This window comes from Caretta caretta, chromosome 8, assembly GCF_965140235.1.
Source record: "Caretta caretta isolate rCarCar2 chromosome 8, rCarCar1.hap1, whole genome shotgun sequence".
Classification (NCBI taxonomy): Eukaryota; Metazoa; Chordata; order Testudines; family Cheloniidae; genus Caretta; species Caretta caretta.
The window spans coordinates 49,090,244-49,110,006 of record NC_134213.1 but is presented as its reverse complement, the minus strand read 5'-3'; the positions used below and the strand labels follow the sequence as shown (position 1 = coordinate 49,110,006).

Below are 19,763 nucleotides of genomic sequence, written 5' to 3'. Positions count from 1 at the left end.
ACACAGAGTAGGACAGAGTGTTTCCTGACTCCAACCATCATGAGTTGCTTGCCATCACCTCTCCCTTGTTTTCCCATTCCTTGCCTCCTTCCCCAGCACCATTTCAACATTGCACTCTGACTTATCAAGCTGTATCCCACTGCTTTCATAAACACTTGACACAGATCACCTTCTCCGCTTCCTGTTCTATCTCTCCTAGCTAGATTGCTGCCCATCAATATTGACATTCCAACTCTGAGAATCATTGTTGGGAGTCAGCAATGTGTTATGGGCAGAGCCATCAGCCAGCAACCCCTTAGGGTTCTTCTTGCAAATTTCCCATGGTCTTTTCATTTGTGAATTAGCCCTCTCTGTCTTACACAGGGGCAGAGCCTGAGCTGGTGTCAGTCAGTGTAGCACCATTGTAGTCAGAGACTATTTGCCCAACTGATGCGGGGGGGGGGGGGGGGGGGATCAGATTCCCATAGCTGGAGACAGACACAGGAAGAAAGTTCCAGGCTCAGTTAATCTCCCCATTCCAGGAAGTGAGAGAGATAACTGATGTCATGGCAAAGGAACACTGAGGGGTAACTTCTGGCCTGTGTTCAAGCAATAATTGGCTCTTGCCTGGCCTGCTGACCCTACAGAACATGGTAAGGCACATAGGGAATGGAGTCTTTGAGGATTCATCTGTTCAGCTATGCTCTGGCACTGGAAGCGGAGGAGTTCTGGGGACATGCTGTCAGATGCTCTCCATCTCTTCCTTTAGTGGGATTATTCTCTCCCTTTGCAATCAGCTCACAAGGCACCCCTGCATTCAGCAGCACAAAGTTAAACACTAGTTGTGAAGTGTGGCCTGTGACTGAGGGACAAAATAGCCACGCCTCCACCTTTATCATTGTTTAGAAGATTGAGGGTGGAATGCGGGGCCCACCCCACACCCATTTCTCTTCAGCTGACCTTTTAAGGGTGAAGATCAGAGCATGTGCAAGCTGCATTTGCCTTCCAGCAGCCTGCTTCTATCAGGCACCAGAAGTGATGACTGCACAGTGCGGGCCGGGGAGCCTACTCTATTTTTCTTAATGGATTTTAAGGGTTGTCAGAAACAATGGGGGAGGTATCCATGAGGATTTCCTGCTCTCTAGTCAGGAAAGATAGACACAGATGCTACCCTCCAGCTCCAACTATTGCAGCAAGACCTCCAAAATGGCATGTGCCTCTCCCACATAACAGACCGATTCAGCTCCAAGACAGCCTGAGCCTCCAGCTGTGCAGAGCTCTGGTCCAACCCTGAACTTCAGGCTCTTGTGGATCAAAGCAAACCAAGACTTCCAGGCATGACCGATGCTTCAAAAGGAGGGAACTGGGACAGCTCAGAATGCAGTGGGGTGGAGCTGGAAGGAGAGGTGTATGTACAAGAAGAACTACAAAAAGAAAAAGGAGTACGTGTGGTACCTTAGAGACTAACAAATTTGAGTATAAGCTCCCCATCGTATTTTCCACTGAATGCATCCAATGAAGTGAGCTGTAGCTCACGAAAGCTTATGCTCAAATAAATTGGTTAGTCTCTAAGGTGCCACAAGTACTCCTTTTCTTTTTGCGAATACAGACTAACACGGCTGCTACTCTGAAACCTGTCATCAAGTAGAGCTACCTGTGTGACAGCAGCAATGGGGAAAGAAACAGCCAAGCTTCACAGGGGTTTGGGTTTAGCTTTCAAAGAGTGACTCTTGGGAAAGGAGTTCCACATCTCTCTCCCTGTGGATAGTCACCAATCTGGGGTAGTTTAACAACTGGATCTTGTTTCTCACACACACACTCTCTCTCTCCACCCATTAATGCAGCCACTTTCTTCATTTAGCTTGGACAGTGAAATGAGACAGCTCAGGTTCACTTCCTCAGTTCTCCAGCACCATAAAGAGCTTGTTGCATTTCAGCCAATACAGCAGGGAAAGAGTTTAATCTCTCCCGCCCCACCCATTAAAACCCTCACCTGTTCCTGAAATACAATAGTGTTTCCTCTCCCCATACCCACTCTTTTTTTTTGGGGGGGGGGGGGGCGGGAAGAGGGGGGAGAAGAAAGATTAGGAGTCTAAAATACTTGAAAAATAGGACCCCATCCTGCCAAAAAGCTGGTTATGTAGAGAAAAGATCCAGTCCCTCTCTGCAAAGCTGCTTCTGACAGACACAAACCAATGGTGCCCTGGTGGGAAAACTTCAGCCACTGGCTTGAAAGCAAGATTCTGAGGAGGAGGAAAGACTAGAGACACAGAGGTCATAAGTTCCCCTGCACAACAGGAACAGAAACTCCTCTAGCATTCAGAGTAACAGCCGTGTTAGTCTGTATTCGCAAAAAGAAAAAGAGTACTTGTGGCACCTTAGAGACTAACCAATTTATTTGAGCATAAGCTTTCGTGAGCTACAGCTCACATTGGGAAGCATCCCCTTCAAATGAAGGGCACAAATCCCCAGTACCACACACAAGAGAACGCCATTAGGAAGAAACATAAAAACTCCTTTCGTGGTCTGGAAGAGGGAAATGACCAGTGAGGTAGCAAAGCTTCGAGGTGACAAAGTTATATGTTAGTCAAGACCTGAGAAGACTATGAAGAAATTCAGAAGCATCTAACCAAGCTAGGTGAATGGGCAGCAAGATGGTAGAGGAAATTCAGCACTGACAGATGCAAGGTAATGCATAGTGGAAGAAGTAATCTGGAATCATACATACTGCTGGGCTCTAAATTAACTGTAATTGCTGCAGGATGGGACTTGAGTGTCATATTACACAACTCTATGTGAAGCAGCTGTCAATAAAAGAATGTAGTAGGTTCAATAACAAATGGTATAGAAAATAGGATAACGCTGCGACAGGTTGAATCACAGAAACCCCCCTGGGAACTGCCAACTGATGTGCTGAGACTACTTCTCACCCGTTTACCCTGCCAGATTGGGGGGTTCAGTGCCCTGCCTGGTTTGAGCCAGACACACTAGCCTGCTACTGAGCCAGACCCAGGTCTGAACAATGTCCCCCAAAAGCTGCAGGCTTAACTGAAAACAGCTTAAGAAGTGTTCCTGTCTCCAACACTCAGATGCCCAAACCCCAAACAAATCTGTTTTACCCTGTTTAAAGTCTATACAGGGTAAACTCAAATTGTTCACCCTTTATAACACTGATAGAGAGATATGCACAGCTGGTTCCCCCCCCGCAGATATTAATACATACTCTGGGTTAATTGATAAGTAAAAAGTGATTAAATACAAAAAGTAGGATTTAAGTGGTTCCAAGTAATAACAGAAAGAACAAAGTGAATTACCAAGCAAAAAACAAAACACGCAAGTCTAAATGTAATACAGTAAGAAAGCGATTACAGAAGAAATCTCACCCTCAGAGATGTTTCAATAAGCTTCTATCACAGACTGGACGCCTTCCTAGTCTGGGCACAATTCTTTTCCCTGGTACAGTCTTTGTTTTAGCTCAGGTGGTAGCTAGAGGATTTCTCATGACTGCAGCCCACTTTGTTCTGTCCCACCTCCTTATATATCTTTTGTATAAGGTGGGAATCCTTTGTCCCTGTCTGGGTTCTCACCCCTCCTTCTAAATGAAAAGCACCAGGTTAAAGATGGATTCCAGTTTGGGTGACATGATCACACATCACTGTAAGACTTTAAGCCCTCATTCCTCCCAGCCTGATTTACAGGAAGGCCTGCAAGCAAACAGCCATTTACAGTTAATTGTTTTGGTTGATGGGAGCCACCAAGATTCCAAACCACCATTAATGGCCCACACTTTGCGTAACTACAATAGGACCTTAGAGTTATATTTTACATTTCTAGTTTCAGATACAAGAATGATACATTTATACAAATAGGATTACCACACTCAGTAGATTAGCTTTGTAACGATACCTTATAAGAGATCTTTTGCATGAAGCAATTCTAGTTGCATTTTATGAAAATATGCTAATGAGTGTGAATATAATCATATAGAGTGCAACATCACAAATGCCTTTAGAGAAGCAGCGTGGTCCAGTGAATAGGGCACTGAGCCCTATTCTCCAGAAAACTAGGATTGATTCTTGCCACTGACCTGTGCGTGACCCTGGACAAGTCACTTCCCTTCCCCGTGGCTCTAGCTGGTCTATTTAGATTGCAAGATCTTCAGGGGAGCACGAAAAGTACAGGACCTAGTATAAAGGGCCCACCCCCGGTCTAGCCTGGGGCCTCTAGATATTACTAAAAAGAAAACGAGTACTTGTGGCACCTTAGAGACTAACCAATTTATTTGAGCATGAGCTTTCGTGAGCTACAGCTCACTTCATCGGATGCATACTGCAGAAGACATTATATACACAGAGACCATGGAACAATACCTCCTCCCACCCCACTCTCATTACCAGCAGAAGAGTGGGGTGGGAGGAGGTATTGTTTCATGGTCTCTGTGTATATAATGTCTTCTGCAGTTTCCACAGTATGCATCCGATGAAGTGAGCTGTAGCTCACGAAAGCTCATGCTCAAATAAATTGGTTAGTCTCTAAGGTGCCACAAGTACTCCTTTTCTTTTTGCGAATACAGACTAACACGGCTGTTACTCTGAAACCTAGGTATTACTGTAATACATATAAGGTAACTCCCTTTATATAAACTAACGTGACACTGTCACCTAGAATACTGTGTTCTGTTTTAGTCACGCTCTCTCAAAAAGGATATGACCAAATAGAGGGGCACATGTCACACAGGTGTTTAAAAAAAAAAAAAAAAAAAAAAGCCAGCCACCCTCAATGAATAGGATGCTTTCCCAGGGAAGTACCTTCACTTCTTCCAGAATCTAAGCTTTCACTTAAATATCATCAAGTACCATACCAGTCTAGTTTTTCACGGTTACAAACAAAAGCTTTGTAACCATGAACTGAGTGAAGTCAGAGCAGTGATATCTTCCTAAGCCTGCAGGCACACAGCTCTAGTGCTTCTGCTGCTGCTCAGAGCTTCCACAAGCTGCAGTAAAGTGAAAACTGACTTAAGGCCTTTTCACTTTTACTACTCTTTTTCGGGTGCTGTGGTAGCAATCCAACTGACAAGAATCTGATCAATTTCATTTTGCTAGGTCTTGGAGAAAATTCTGAGTAACAGCAGGGTAAGTGCTAGAGCTAGTCACTGGGGAAGCCCTACCCCTCCTGCAGCAAAAAAAGGCAAAGTTTATATAGTGGAAACATCTTCCTTCCAGCAGCCAGAAAGCTGAAGGAGGCGTCATGCCCAAACAGTGCTGATTGCACATCCTCTTGCAGTCTTTCATATCTGTTTGCAGCACAGGTGCAAGGTTGGGCAATGTTAGGAGAAGGGGGAAAAATATAGCAGAGGAAAGGAAATAGGAAATTAATATTGAGGCAATTCAGAAAGAAATTTAACATGGGTTATAATAAAGAGGAGAAGGAGGAATTCAGGAATGGCAACTAGTAAGGACCAGTGGAATGCTCATTTCATGAGTTTTACCTGTATCCATCAAATATATTCAATTCATACTCATTCATGGTATTTAACCAGCTCTATAGCTGGTCTGATACTATTCAGAACATATTAACCTGTTATATATTTGACTAATTCTACTATTCTATATCCCATAGGCTAATCATCCCTACTAGCAAGTGAAATTTTGAAAACAGGTGTAACAGAAGTGTTTGGGTTTTTTGCACTGCATTTAATAGTAACATTGTCAAACAGTACACCTGCTTTGTTCCTTTATGGTGCAGAGAGATGGCATCTGGAAGGGGTGGGTGGTAAAGGTACTTTTCACCCAGGCCATAGGCTAAGTCCTAGGGCTACAAGATATCAGTAAGTTTTTCCAAGCCTGCCCATACTGGACAACTGTGGAATAAGATGCCCATTGAGAAGTTTCTTCCTACCCCACGCCAGGAAGAGGTTGGTTTATTTTCTTCAGTGTAACTGATGTTCTCATTAGCTATCTACGTGTCTTTTTATGGTTGCATGACACCTGCAAAGCCAGAGTTGGGAAATACAATATGTCATGTGGGACTACATCAAATGCCTTACTCAAATCAAGATCACATCTACTGTTCGGTGCACTAGGCCAGTAACCTTGTCAAAAAACAAAAACAAAATGTGTGGACAGGAGTCCTTTACTTGAGGAGAGAGGAAGGAGAGCAGGAGTTTTCACTGGGCTCTTTGGTTCCAAGAGGAAGTGGAGTTGTTGCAGTGTTTAACAGGTCTGTCAAACAGTATTAAGACAAACCTTGGGAAATCACTTGGTGGGGGCACGAGAGCATGGAAAAGAGAGTCTCCATTTAATCCTGCGCTTCTCTGGTGGAACTGCCAACAAGGGAGCCAGTTTCACCACTTCCTACAGACCACTAGACAGCCATCAGACGGTAATGTGCTGGGCCTAATCAAAGCACAGGTTGTATTCTGACAATGGGAAGGCTTTGTATCCCAGCCAGCTCTTACTAGTAATGCATTTCACTAGACAACAGACTCTTAATAAAGAAGCTGCATTGTGGCCTGATAGGCCATCACATTAGCTCCCTTGACAGCTCTAGTCATGGGCATCAGTCTGAGTCCTCCTCGTCTGCCTATTACCACTTATGCCAGCAACAAGGCTTCTGCAACACGTGGGCATGGCCGACCTTACGGGTGGGCCTAGAGTGCGAGGCCGTGGAAGGGCGCTCAGAGCCAGGGGGAATAGGTGGGGAACCTGAGGGCCAGGGGGGCCAAAATACAAGTTTGTACAGGGCACTATTTTCCCTAAGGCTGGCCCTGCATATGGGCTTCAGAGGCAGACAATCCAGGAGGCTTTTAAGTTACTTCAAGTTTATTTATTCTTTATTTGAATCCCCCCCCCCCCTTTCTTATTTTCCATAATCAGCTGGATCCATTTACTAAATGCTAACAGAATCCCTCTTCCCCAACCCTCTAGGGAAGGCCTGGTCACTTTGTAAAGGAATGCCAGCTCACCAAGAGCAGCACATGCTAAAAGTCAGGTGTGGTGCGCTACAAACAAGCTCTCTCTATACTCCCCTTTCCATGGCCTAACACAGCTGCTTAGTGTCCACAGAGTTATTTCCTGCAGTCTGCCATAGGCACCGACTCCACTGGCAGCCAAGCTCTCCTCAGCCCCTCTGAATGGGCCACGTCCCCAGCCCTCCGCTTCCCTCCCATTGCTTCCCGCTGCCAAACAGCTGTTTGGCGGCACTTAGGACTTTCCAGGAGGAGCAGGGACATGGCATGCTTAGGGGACGAGGTGGAGAAGAGGCGGGGCCGGGTTGGGGAAGGGGTTGGAACGGGAGAAGAGAAGGGGGGGGGGGAGAGGCAGGGCCTCATGGACTAGATGGGCAGTCTGAGGTATGAAGTTCAGCATGTATGATTCTTTGCTGTGAGAAGTTGGGAAGAATGTTAAAATGGCAACGTATTTTGTATGAATAATTACTTTAAAAAGTTCCTGCCATTACAGCTATGTTGATAGACTGTTAGCATAGATCATCATCAGTGTTACTGACCACATAAGGAATAGTTACAGGTTTTTAATACAAAGAGGGGTTTTAATAAAATATACAGTTTTTAAAAAGTTAATACATTGATTTTTATAGCATACTATATTACTCTTCATTTTTGGCTATACTTTTGTATTGTTGTATGAAAAGGTTTCAGTGATGCGGCCCTTGGGCCAATGTACTAGTCCTCATGTGGCCCTCGTGGCAATTTGAGTTTGAGATCCCTGGTCTAGAGCACTGTTTCTCAAATGTGGCCACCAGGGGGTTTCCCTGCAGCCATGACAGCTTCCTGGGTGGTGATGGGGGGTGGGGCAGCAAAGCATCGGTCCCTCCCCCTCTTGCTCCTGGATGTGCCACTTTGCACGTTTCCAGAGACAGGTGGGCAGGGGTGAAAGTAACTTAACGAATTTACTGGTACACAGGGCAGACGGGTCCTGAGCAAGGTGGGGGGGGGGGGGGGGGAGGAGGGAACGCGCAGCTCTGCGCCCCTGGAAGGGGCAGTGCCTTGGGCAGAAGGGACGGGGCTGGTACCAGACTCCCCCAGCCAGCCCTTCAGCACTGCCCAGGGCTCCAACCACTGGAACGGTAGTGGTAGTCGGGAGCCCCAGGCCCTTTTAAATCACTGGGCAGGGCAGCTACTCCTTTTGCCCCCCATTGCCCCCATCAGCAGCCCTCCTGATATGGTAACCTGTGTACTGGCAGCCACTTTCTTACTGGACCGGTTTATTTTCACCTCTGCAGGTGGGACACAATGCTGAAGGAGAAAGGGGAGTTCTCTACCTGGTGGGGGGGGCGGGGAGGGGGGCTGGCACACAAGGGGGAGAGGGCGTAATGGGGCTCAAACTTCAGCCCTGGTGTGGCTGGGTGGCAGGGACTTAGGGAGCCTGGCTGAAGACTATTGCTCCAGCCCTGGGGCTTCAGACTCCAAGCCCTAGCTGCGCGGCAGCAGGTGCCAATTCCTGGCTCTGGCTGTGTGGTGCCAACCCCTAATCCCACTTGCGGGCAAAGACCCCATCTGTACACTCCGACCCCCAGCCCTAGTCACTGACTCCGGGTGACCTTGAGCTCCAGCAGCTGCCGGCCCTGGGTGCAGATCCCCGGCACTGGACTAAGGCTCTGGTGGATGCTGACCCCTAGCCCTATGGCAGCAGGCACAGGCCCCCAGCACCAGCCCCAAACACGGTGGCAGCCAATCCCCGGCTGCGTGCCCCGACCCCCAGCCCAGGCTGCTGACCTCCTGGGATGTCAACCCTGGGTTCTGGCAGGTGCTGGCCCTGGGCACCCATCCACAGCCACCAGCCCTGAGTGCAGATCCCCAGCCTCAACGGGCATCAACCCCAGGCTTTGGCAGGTGCTGGCCCTGGACGCTGACCTCCAGTCCTGGTCGTGCAGCAGCAGGCTCCAGTGGGTGTGTCCTGGGCCAGCAGACTCCTAGCCCTGTCTGTGCAGCAGCAGCTGGCACAGACCCCAAGCACTGACCCTAGGTGCTGACCCTCGGCCCGGGTTGCACAGCAGCAGGTGCTGCCTCTGGGTGCCAACATCCAGCTGCGTGGCATTGGATGACAGTCCCTGGCCCTGAGCGCCAATCCCTGGCCCTAGCCATGCAACTGCAGGCACCAAGCCTGGGCTCCAGTAGGTACTGACCGAGGGTGCTGATCCTCTGACCACGCGGTGGCAGGGCCCCCCGATCCATCACCCCTGGCTTCTGCTGCTTCACCCCTACATCCATCCTCCCTAGCCTCTGCCGCCTCACCCCCTACCCCTCCAATCAGGTCTTAGCTTGCCAGGACTTGCTGTAAAAAGTGATATTAAACATACAAATATCACTTTTCACAGCATTATTTTTTATTATTGAGTCCAAAAAAGAACCCTACATAAATAAATTACAATGATCTTGATGTGTATACATGAATATTTAATTAACTTTAGGAAAAACAAATAAGTATTTTAGGGAAAAAAGTGTCAGGGTGGCCACCAGCAAGAGTTGGTGGTGGCACTCTGAGGCCACCAAAAAATTTGTTGTGAGAACGGCTGGTCTAGAGAAATTTTTACCCATCTCTGACTCAACAGCAGCAGCACAGCGAGGGGCTTTTTTTGCGTGCGCGCCTTTGCAAGGAAAACATCCTCTGTTATCTTTACTCTGGTGTGTTGCAAACTGAGTGTGTTACAACAGTCTGCAGTTGGCACTGAGAGTTGGATGGATTTGCAGCTTTGGAATAGGAAAATACATCTGTCTTTTTTTCACCATCTAGATCCTCTCTGCTTCTAACCAGGGCCAGCACATGTGGACCTTAAGAACTGATAGTCAGCCAGACTGCTAGCCACAGAACATTCAGGAAAGTTTACCCCTTGCCTGGGCTCAGTGTGGTGCATATCACCATAGATGTACAGCGTTCTTTGTTCTTCCAATGACCCATTTGCCCTCTATTACAGCAATCAAGAATATCACCAAAATTGGAGGTCTTGCCAGGAACCAGCTGGGAAGATCCCTGTTGTGTCAGCTGCATACACATTTCGCCTTACCTCTGCCACCAAGTATGTTCTCACTTTGCTGCATCATGAGCCACATTAACTATAATACACCAGTTTGAGATACTAGAGGCATAAGCACCAATAATCTCTTCCTGCTGCTTCTGCTTCAGCATAAGTTAAGAAGGGACTATAAGAAAGCTGGCTATGAGAAGTTTGCACTGATCTGTTGAGTTCCTTTTAAAGGGCAGCATTGCACAGTATGTGTGTTTTGGCAGCAAGCAATCATTGCAGAGGGGAAATCAAAGCTGAGAAAGGAAAGACCATTTAGTACACCACCTTGCTGATAAAGAACCTCTTCCCTGTTTTACAGGAGAGCCTACTACTGCTGCTGAGCATGTTTCACTTTGAAGCGGAGAACAACTGTGCCCTATTGGACTGTAATCCCTGGCCTTACCTTGTGGATTCAATAGACTGCTCCAAGACATAGCACTTCAGCAGCGACAGACACAATGTTACTGAGACAGCTATACAGAGCTAGGCCCACGCACAAAAGGCCTTACATGAGCCCAGAATACCTGAGTCACCAGAAAAAAAACTTAGTGTAAGAACAATTCAGCATTGGTGCCCAGACAGATTTCCACACACACCCCCTCCACCTTCTATGGGATTTTTTTCCACTGGGGAACATGCACGTGTGTTTTCAACAAGCAAGAGAACAGATAAAGGCCACCCCCTATCACTGCAGTGAAGGCCTAGTGTATTTTTTTTAAGTCATCTTTAGAAAAAACTGAGTGCACATAGCCCTGTGTTCCTCCAGTTACAGCCAGGCATTTAGTGCTCCCTATAACAAGGAAGATTTCAGGTGCATTCCCACCTATGAACATGAGCGTGTTCACCTGGAACATTTTTTAAATGGACACCATATGATGGAAGAAATTCCATCCCCCTCTGAACAGAAAGACAAAATGTACGTAGAGCAACTAGTTTGCCTCTACTGGTAATTCAAACAACAAACTCACCATAAACCTCAGCCCAAGCTATCTCCCTATTGGCAGTTCCTAGAGTTTTCCCCAGCCCCAGTTCTGTGTCCAGAGGAACTCTTCTACACTCACTTACATCCAGCATGGAGTTACAGAGTCACATTTGCCATTATGAGTCAGCATCTCCCAGTAGGATTCCAACACCTGCTACCAATCTGGGTCAACAAAACACCCTCATGCCCATCAGACACACCATATCTACCTGAAAAAAAAATCTGTTACTATCATTCTAAGCAACACTTCAGATTACTAGAACAGAAAGGGTTTAGAGAGGGGCAAATATTTGTCCTTTGCCTCCTCCATCCATGTTATTGTCTGTATATAGGGGAAACAGTGAAACTGGCTATTTGTAGGAGTCTTTCATACACATTAAATACCTTAAAGGAAAGTGCAATTGTAAAGCCATTAAAGTTACCAGAGAAAGTACACAGACAGAGCCACATACACAAAAACTAGTGTGCAATAACTACAGCTCCAGGCCTGTACTGCGCTAAACAGGGCCAGAGCATGAGTCAAATGGGGGTGGGGGGGAGGTCTGTTGACAGAATGAAACTGGTGTTGCTTTAAAGCTGTTACTTGCTTACTGATTACAGTGATAAGTTTAATATTAGTGTGGAGAAAAAAGTGAGGATCTAAGCTCCTTTCACTAAGAGACAGGTATAAAATTCTAGAACCAGCTTTTCTACAGGTGCTTGTACACATGGATATAGACAACTGAAGGCCTGAGGAACTTCATTAATAATGAAAGAATCAGTTTGTAACAGCTGCTCTTATCTCACTTAATTAAAAGTGGACAAGTTTAGTCATGGTAAAAATACTGCTCAAGTTATATTCAACAGCAACTATTTTTGAGTTCTACCCTCTGATAAGTTCTACCCTCTGTCTGTGCTTCTAGTTTATATTTTCTTTCTCCCCAGTCTAGGAGTGCAGGTGCATCTCCAGCAGGAGCAGTTAACACAATGGCATGATTGCCACTTCCAAGCTCTCTCATAACAGCGCCTATTAGCCTGCTTCCAGGCAGGCTGAGGGAACTCCAGTGACTCCTCCACATAGCTGCGATCAGAGTCGGAGGAGGGGAAGCTGGGCAGCCCCAGGAGGGACTGGGGAACAAGACACTTATCTGACTCCCATTCAGCCTAGCCATCCATGCAGCACTGAGTCACCCGGGCACAGAGCAATGTCACCACCAAGGCAGAAAGGAGAGGAAGGAGGTTGCGGGAGTTAGAAACAGAATAACCGTTTAGACAGATGTTTACAGGAGCACAAAAGAGTCACCAGGACCCATCTGTGACGACCCCGCACCCCGGCACAACTGCCACACAGACATCTGCTCCCCCTAGAGCCGGAGGTGAGTGGCAGGGGTGTCAATCAGGAGGGAGCCCGCCGAAGCCGTTGAGTGCCACCTGCTTGGGGATCAGGCCTTTGTGTCTGGCAGAGGGAGAACACAAGGCAGGAAGCAGCCGCTTTGCGGGGAGCGGAGGCACCCACGCCGCAGAGCCGAGCTCGCTTCCCAGGGCGGGCGAGCTGGCTGCGGCCAGACAACGTGCTACAGAGCCGCGCCACCAGTCAGCAGCCGCCCTGTCTCCCCGCAGCGCGCTGGGGCGATCCCGGTGCAGGAGGGGGACACGCGCGGCCTCTCACCCGCCCAACGCCTCGCTAGGAGCCGCACCCCATCGCGGCAACAACACGCCCCCCCCTTCCCGGCGCACACGTGTTCTTGCAGCCCAGAGGAGGCCGGGGGCTCTCCAGCAGGGTCTCGGCTGGCACGCACCCGGCCATGTAGCCGCTGCGCTCGGCTCCCCGTGCACTTACGCGGGGACCAGCCCCCCCCGGCTCCGCGCTCCCCCACTCACCTTGCCGCTGGCTGTGCCGCCGCTGACCCCGATCAGGAAGGGCTCTTCGCCGCCGGGCTGCTCGTGCTCCTGCAGGCTCTGCTCGCTGTCCCCTGCCATGCTGCTGCCGCCGCCGCTCAGTCTCTGGCTCACCAGTCGCCTTGGGGGGCTGGATTTATCTGATGAGTCAAGGAAAGGCCTTCCTCCCCGCCTGGTTCACATCCCCAGCGTGCGGCTCCCTGCCAGGTGCCTGCTACAGCTGCACATGCTCCCGCCGCCCGGGCTGATGCTTGGGTTTGCAAACTGGCTGGGGCTCAGGGCCGCACAGACCCAGCATCCAGCCGCCTTCCGCTCACTGCCTCCTCCAGCTGCTGCTGCTGCTGCGGAGGACAAAGCGGAACGTGTCCGGGTAACGCCTCCTACAACACCTGTGCTCAGTTAACCCTCTCTAGCACTGAGGCCCTCTACTCCAGATTGACCGCACTGTGAGTTCTGTTGTGTTATGGCTCTGAGGCGTCAAATCTTCCAAATATCCTACTTTGCTCGCTTCACCCTTTCATTTCCAGGGGAGGCTGCCCAGGGATGACACCCTGGGTTTGCTCCGAATGCATTTGATGAATTCATTCTCTTTACCTATTGCCCTAAATCAGTTGAGAGCAGCACTTTAGGTATGAATTTCCCCAGGCCATTTCCAGAGATCAAAATCAGCTTCTACTGGAATGCTCATGATAGGAACTCAAATGTCACCAATCCTAGGTTCATCACCCTATCCCCCCACAGCCCTGATCCAAGCACTTATGTGCATAATGTATGTACTTAACTTTTAACACATGAATAAACTTAAGCATGATCAGGACCCAAATTCCAGCACTGACCACACAGGATATGAATTTTGAGAGAAGGAAGCATTGAGAGGAACTGGAGTCATCTGTTCATTGGTGCCATCTCTCCTGTCCCCACATCCCTGCAGAGTGTTTCTTGTAATGTCAGAGGGTCCCACCTCAGCACCAGTTGTGCTCTACTGCTAGTGCCAAGAAAGGAAGTGCTATAGGCAGAGAAACAAATGAGAGATTCCTGGAAGGGTGATTTCCAATGGGATTCCCATGACCCCATACCAACTTTAAAGCTATGATTGGGGGCACAGTGCCAGGCACAAGGAACCATTAAAAGTTTGTAACAAACAATATAACAGTGCCAGAGCACTTCAGTACTCCAGGCATTACTCAGGCCCAGATCCATTGCTTTCAGTGGAAATTAGGCACCTAAATACCTTTGAGGATCTGAGCCTTAGCTCCATTTCCCCCATTGTAGCCATATCTGTAACTATGTGTAGTATCTTCAGGTCATTTAGCTCTCCTTGTGCCCACACAGACCTGCACCAATCTGTGTGTGGAGACAGAGAGCAAGATGTCTACTACGCCCATGACCTTTTGCACTGGCCATTACACATTTCAGATTCTGCCTTCTCTGAGGTCAGAGTTTAGTTTCTTTCCCAGATGCCCACCATTGAATTTCCTCACCTATTAGTATCCACAGTCCAATTTCTGTCTTAAAAGCAGGGATTTTTTGGCACACAAAAGAAATTGAGAAAACCATGAATAAAAAAAATAGGATCCTGTCTTGTTAGGATACTATGAAAAACTAGGCCAAGCCAGCACAAAGTTTATGTTATAAAATACAGAAATATTACCTATGGCATATCAGAATAAAGGTTGTATCCCAGCCTAAAGTTATCTTTCAGTGTCCCTCTCTGTCTTAAAGAAGCGCGTGTAAGCAAGGCCAGATCTTCACTACAAACTTACATTGGTATAACTACGTCACTCAGGAGTGTGAAAAATTCACACCCAAGTGATGCAATGATGCCTACCTAACCCCCGATGTAGACAACACTATGTGGACAGGAGGGCTTCTCCCATCGACATAGCTACCGTCTCTTGCGGAGTTGGATCAACTACACTGATGGGAGAAGCCATCCTGTTGGTGTAGTAGCTGCAGCGTTTTAAGTGTAGACCTGCCCAGTATAACAAGAGCTCCTTCTTTCAATAGAAAATATACATACATTTTGTCTTTCCCCAAGAACTAAGATCCAAATCCTCAACGGTATTTAGATACCTAACTCCCATTGAAATCAACGGAAGTTAGGTGCCTAAATACCTTGGGGATCTAGGACTAAATTCTTTGTAATGGAGATGATAGGCAGCACACTACATCAACTTTCAAAAACAGTCCAGAATGATAAAATGGAAGTGAATCAAGTTCAGGTACCAGTTTGTGCTACATATAAAAAACAATAAAATTTCCTGTACACATGCTAAAAGCTTACCAAATCTCACCTGTCAGTCTTATGGGACCCTAGTCAGCCAAAGTCTTTCCCACCCTTCCACAAGGTTTGGGCCCCTATTGGACAGAAGGTCCTGTCCGTTTGCTGGATCAGAAAGAAGGTCCTGAGTCAGTTTAAGTGCAGCCTTTTCATACCAAAAGCCCCTTCTTTGTCTGTTGGTCTCTGGAAAACCCAGTTTGAACCATATGTGCAAGCCACCCGCCAGGGGTGCTACTGCTTTGGAGATGTTATAATCTGAGTGATTCATCTTAACAACCCCTACTGTTTGCGGTCCCTGAAGGAGCCATGGTAACCTATCTGCAGTAGGTGTATACAATCCCTGGCCCACAGTAATACATATGCTGTAATACAGTATTACATAACTGTAATACAATATGGTCCCCAAAGATACTGCATGCAGTTGCAATATCCATCACAGATGAAAGCAAATGTAATAGCAGTGTTCAAAAAATGAAAGGATCTCTTACATTTAATGTTTATTCCTATGAGAATAATGGAACAGATGTTAAGAGGGGAAAAACCTGAACATTGTCAATAAACAGCTGGAGTTTTCTTGAAGCACAGATATTGCAACTCAAAAGAGGTCAAGTGTGGCTTTGCACAAGCCCCACATATGGACCAGTGCATTGTGTTACCTGACAAGCACATCAGGAAGCAGATTGTGACTGAGGAAGTGAAAATGACTGAGAATCGAGATCCTCTAAGTATTTAACCACCTGATTCCAATTTATTTCAATGGGAGTTAGGCATCTAATTACCTTTGAGGATCTTGGCCAAATGTGCCTACTAGTCCCCTCAGCTCCAGGTGAGGGGGAGAATCATACTCTTTCCCAGCTTTATACCTATACATCCCCCAACACTAAGCGATGATGCTAAGGTTGCCTATTCCCCATCTCTTCCTGCCCACATGTGCAGAGAGAAGGTATAGCAGCCCCTTGAGAATGGGAAGCTGGTGCAGGGAAGCAAGTGAGTGCTTTTTGCTCCCTTACTCCCTTTTGCAGGATGGGCCACAATCTGGCCTAAACTTCGATGCCTTTGTTTTGATAGTATTGTTACCCCTTTTGACATCAGCGGTTGGCCAAAGTTTGGGGCCCTGTGGGTTCTTTCCGCTAGGATGGGGTGAGATATTTCTTTGATGTAATCCTGTTTATTTACAAAGAATGTACAAAGTCAGGTTTCCCAGAACACGGCAGGAATCAAACAACAGCTTTGCTCACAGCTTCAAGATTCTTTTTGGCAGTACCCACCTTTAAAGCTCTTTCTAGGCTTTTCTCAGGGCCACACACTGTGCTTGTTCAGGCCACCCCTGTCTTCCTTGCTGCCTTCTCTCTCCCACACACATAACTCCACCAAACAATACCCAACAAGAACCCTCCACCCACATCATGCTAAGTCTTGAGCAGACTCATGTGTGTGTGCCTGTGTTCCGGTTTGAGGCACCTATTGTTTCGAACATTTATTCTGAATGAAGGACTGCTGCTACACTCATCAGTTTCAATGATGTTCTGCCCAGCCCACAACAGTATTAGGCCTGGTCTATACTTACAATTTAGGCCAACATAACTATAGTGCTCAGGGATGTGAAAAACCCAGCACCTAACCCACATTGTAGATGTAGTTAGGTGGATGGAAGAATGCTTCCATTGTCCTACCTACCTTCGTTCAGGAAGGTTGAGTTCCTACAGCAATGGAAAAATCCCTGTGTGTGGCCTAGTCTATGCTAAAAAGTTACACTGACCTAATTATGCACCTCAGAGATATGAAAAATCCACACCCTGAGCAACGTAGTTAAGTTGACCTAAGCCCTGGTGAAGACCACACTAGGTCAACAGAAGAATTCTGTCAACCCAGCACCACCTCTCAGGGAAATTGATTACCTATGCTGACGAGAGAACCCCTCCCATTGGTGTAGGGGCTAGTGTCAACACTGAAGCACTGGAGCTGTGCTGCTGTAGTGTTTCCAGTGTAGACAAGCCATAGGCCACTAAAACACCCATAATGTAGACATGGCCTTATTTAGGGTCAGATTCTGCTACCCTTACTCATGGTGTGAAGTACCAGACTGTGCAAGTAGTAGAAGTGATTTCAGTGGGCCTATCACACAGCATGAATAAGGATGGTGGAACCTCCAGACCCAAAGGGCTAGATTGTACTTTCAGACACAGTCCTGGCAAGGATCAGTGCATAAACTGCATGTCTCTGGAAGCAGCCTCAGGAGGAAAGGTGACTCAAAGACATCTCTTGGAAGTACTACTTTCTCTTGGTTCCCCTCTTGCACAAGGGGAATAATCTACTGGTAGCCTATGCCAGCAGCATATTATAACACTCCCTTATCTCACACTGGCTCAGATGTGCTGGCCAGCACATGGGGAGGCAGACTCAAGGCTCCAATATTCCCTATTCTTCTCTGCCCACTCACTCCAAACAGGTGCACCACAGCACCTATTTACTTTTGCGCACTTAAGTTCCAGGTAGCTTTTGCAGGGTAGAAGGAGAGTCTCCCCCTCATGCCCCTGTGCTAGTCCATAGTTCAAGTCACAATCTAGCCCAGTTAGTGGATGAAGTAGATGCACTATATTTGACTTTTACTTAAAGCATGTGGTACTGTCTTATAATCACTCTTGAAATTACTTCAAATTGGCTTGAATAGGAACTCTGTCCTATGGACTGAAAACCGGCTGAAGGACCATAAACAAAGGGTAATAGCAATGTATTGAGTTATGGGGAGGATTTTAACAAGTCAGGGTTGGGTCCAGTCTTATTTAATACCCTCATTAATGATCTGGAGGAGAGAGTAAAGGGAATGATGTCACAGATGACATTGAAGTGGAAGGTTTCAGAGTAACAGCCATGTTAGTCTGTATTCGCAAAAAGAAAAGGAGTACTTGTGGCACCTTAGAGACTAACCAATTTATTTGAGTAGAGCTTTCGTGAGCTGATTAAGTGAGCTGTAGCTCACGAAAGCTCTGCTCAAATAAATTGGTTAGTCTCTAAGGTGCCACAAGTACTCCTTTTCTTTTATTGAAGTGGAAGGAACTGTGAATACCAGTGATCACAGAGAAAATAATGAAAAGGAACCTAAGGCCTGAATCAAACCCCACTTAAACCACCTTAACATTGACTTCAGTGGCCTTTGGGTCAGGCCCTTAAAGAGGATAAATATATAGAAATAAACCAACAACATGAGATTCAATTAAAAAAAATGCAGAGTAACACATCTGGGGAACAATAATCCAAAACCCTATCTAAAAGGAAGAAAAAACTTGGAAAAGAGATAGAAGATAAAACAGCAAATTAGATATGAGTTTGCAAAATGACACAGCTGTAGAAAGGCCAGTTAAAATGCACAGGGTAATCATTTCACAGCAAGGTAAGGTACAGCTCTAATGTGATCATATCTGAAATAGAGTATTTTTTTTGAAGAACAAATTACCAAAAAGATATTGACAAAACTGGAGGAAATTTAGAGAAATCAACAAGAATGACTAGGGAGCTGGAGGGATTGGTTTATAAGAAGAGGCATAAAGAAATAAAGGTTATTCCATGGCCACAAAGTGAGAACTAAGGGGGATACATGTAGAAGTAATGGGATGAAATTAGGAAAAAGAAAAGTTATGCTGGAAAACTTTTGGGGAATCTCTCCACAGAAGTCCAGGAAGCCACACTGTTCTTAAAATTAGACTGTCCAATCCAAAATGTAAGGTAGGCCACAATCCCTCATTGAAGGAATATGCACTGGGGATTTGTCATCTATTTCTAAGACTGCATCATGGTGGAAACATTCCCTGATTTTCACCCAAGATGATCCAGGGACTAATAAGGCATTCAGTCCTTGAGGAGGAAGCATGGGCCAATGGTTCAAGGCCTTGCTCCATGCTCAGAAGACTTCGGATTTGCATGGGCTCCCTGGTGCAAGTCACGTAGTCCCTGTGTGTCTGGGTTCCCCACCTATGAAGTGAGACTTGCGACACTGGGAGGCGCTCAGCTGACGGGGGGCCATGCACGTACCTAAGGCAGCACTGGGCCCTCCTGTGACAGTCCGGGAGCTCTCCGCGCTGCCTGCCAGCGGGGCGGGTCCCGGGAAGCACCCTCCCGCCAACAATGGCATCAGCGCGGGACGCTGAGCAGCGCTCGCGGGCCGGACTCCTCCAGGAGGACAAGGCTCTGGGGAGGCCCGGGGCTTAGCTACAGCAGAGCCCCTCTTCCCGTCAGACTCCGCCGGGCCCGGGGGCACAGGGGGAGCTCGACACTCGCCAGGGCCTGGCGCGGATAGCACGTCGCGGGCGCCAAGCGGGGCTCGCTGCGAGCTGGGCCCGGCTCCGCGATCCCATGGGCTGAGGGGGAGGCCGCGGCCCGGCCGGGCACTCAGACCAGCCTGGCGCTAGGCACGCTGGGGCCCGGCGCCCTCTGACCCACGGGCTGCAGAAAGTGCCCCGCGAGGGGAAGGCGCGGGAGCGGCAGGGCCCAGCCGGGGCACCCGGGGCGGCTGCTTCCAGCTTGAGGGGCTGAGCGACGGGGCGCCGGCACGAGGCGAGTTTACCGCCACTATGGGCAGGCTGCTCGCCTCACCTGCGCCCCGCCCCGCCCCTTACTCGTAAA

General features: G+C 47.8%; 1 protein-coding gene across 1 annotated transcript in view; it reads right to left on the bottom strand.

Annotated features, from left to right (window-relative positions):
• UCK2 (uridine-cytidine kinase 2) overlaps positions 1–19,728 on the bottom strand; it is a 40,609-nt gene extending 20,881 nt beyond the window's left edge. Inside the window, exons 1-2 of the mRNA XM_048859947.2 lie at positions 19,173–19,728; positions 12,845–13,203 (exon numbers count right to left, since the gene is read on the bottom strand). Of these exons, the coding sequence (XP_048715904.1) occupies positions 12,845–12,943 (99 nt within the window). The 5' untranslated portion in view covers positions 12,944–13,203; positions 19,173–19,728. The remainder of the gene's footprint in view (positions 1–12,844; positions 13,204–19,172) is intronic.
• Between the last annotated feature and the right edge of the window lie 35 nt (positions 19,729–19,763).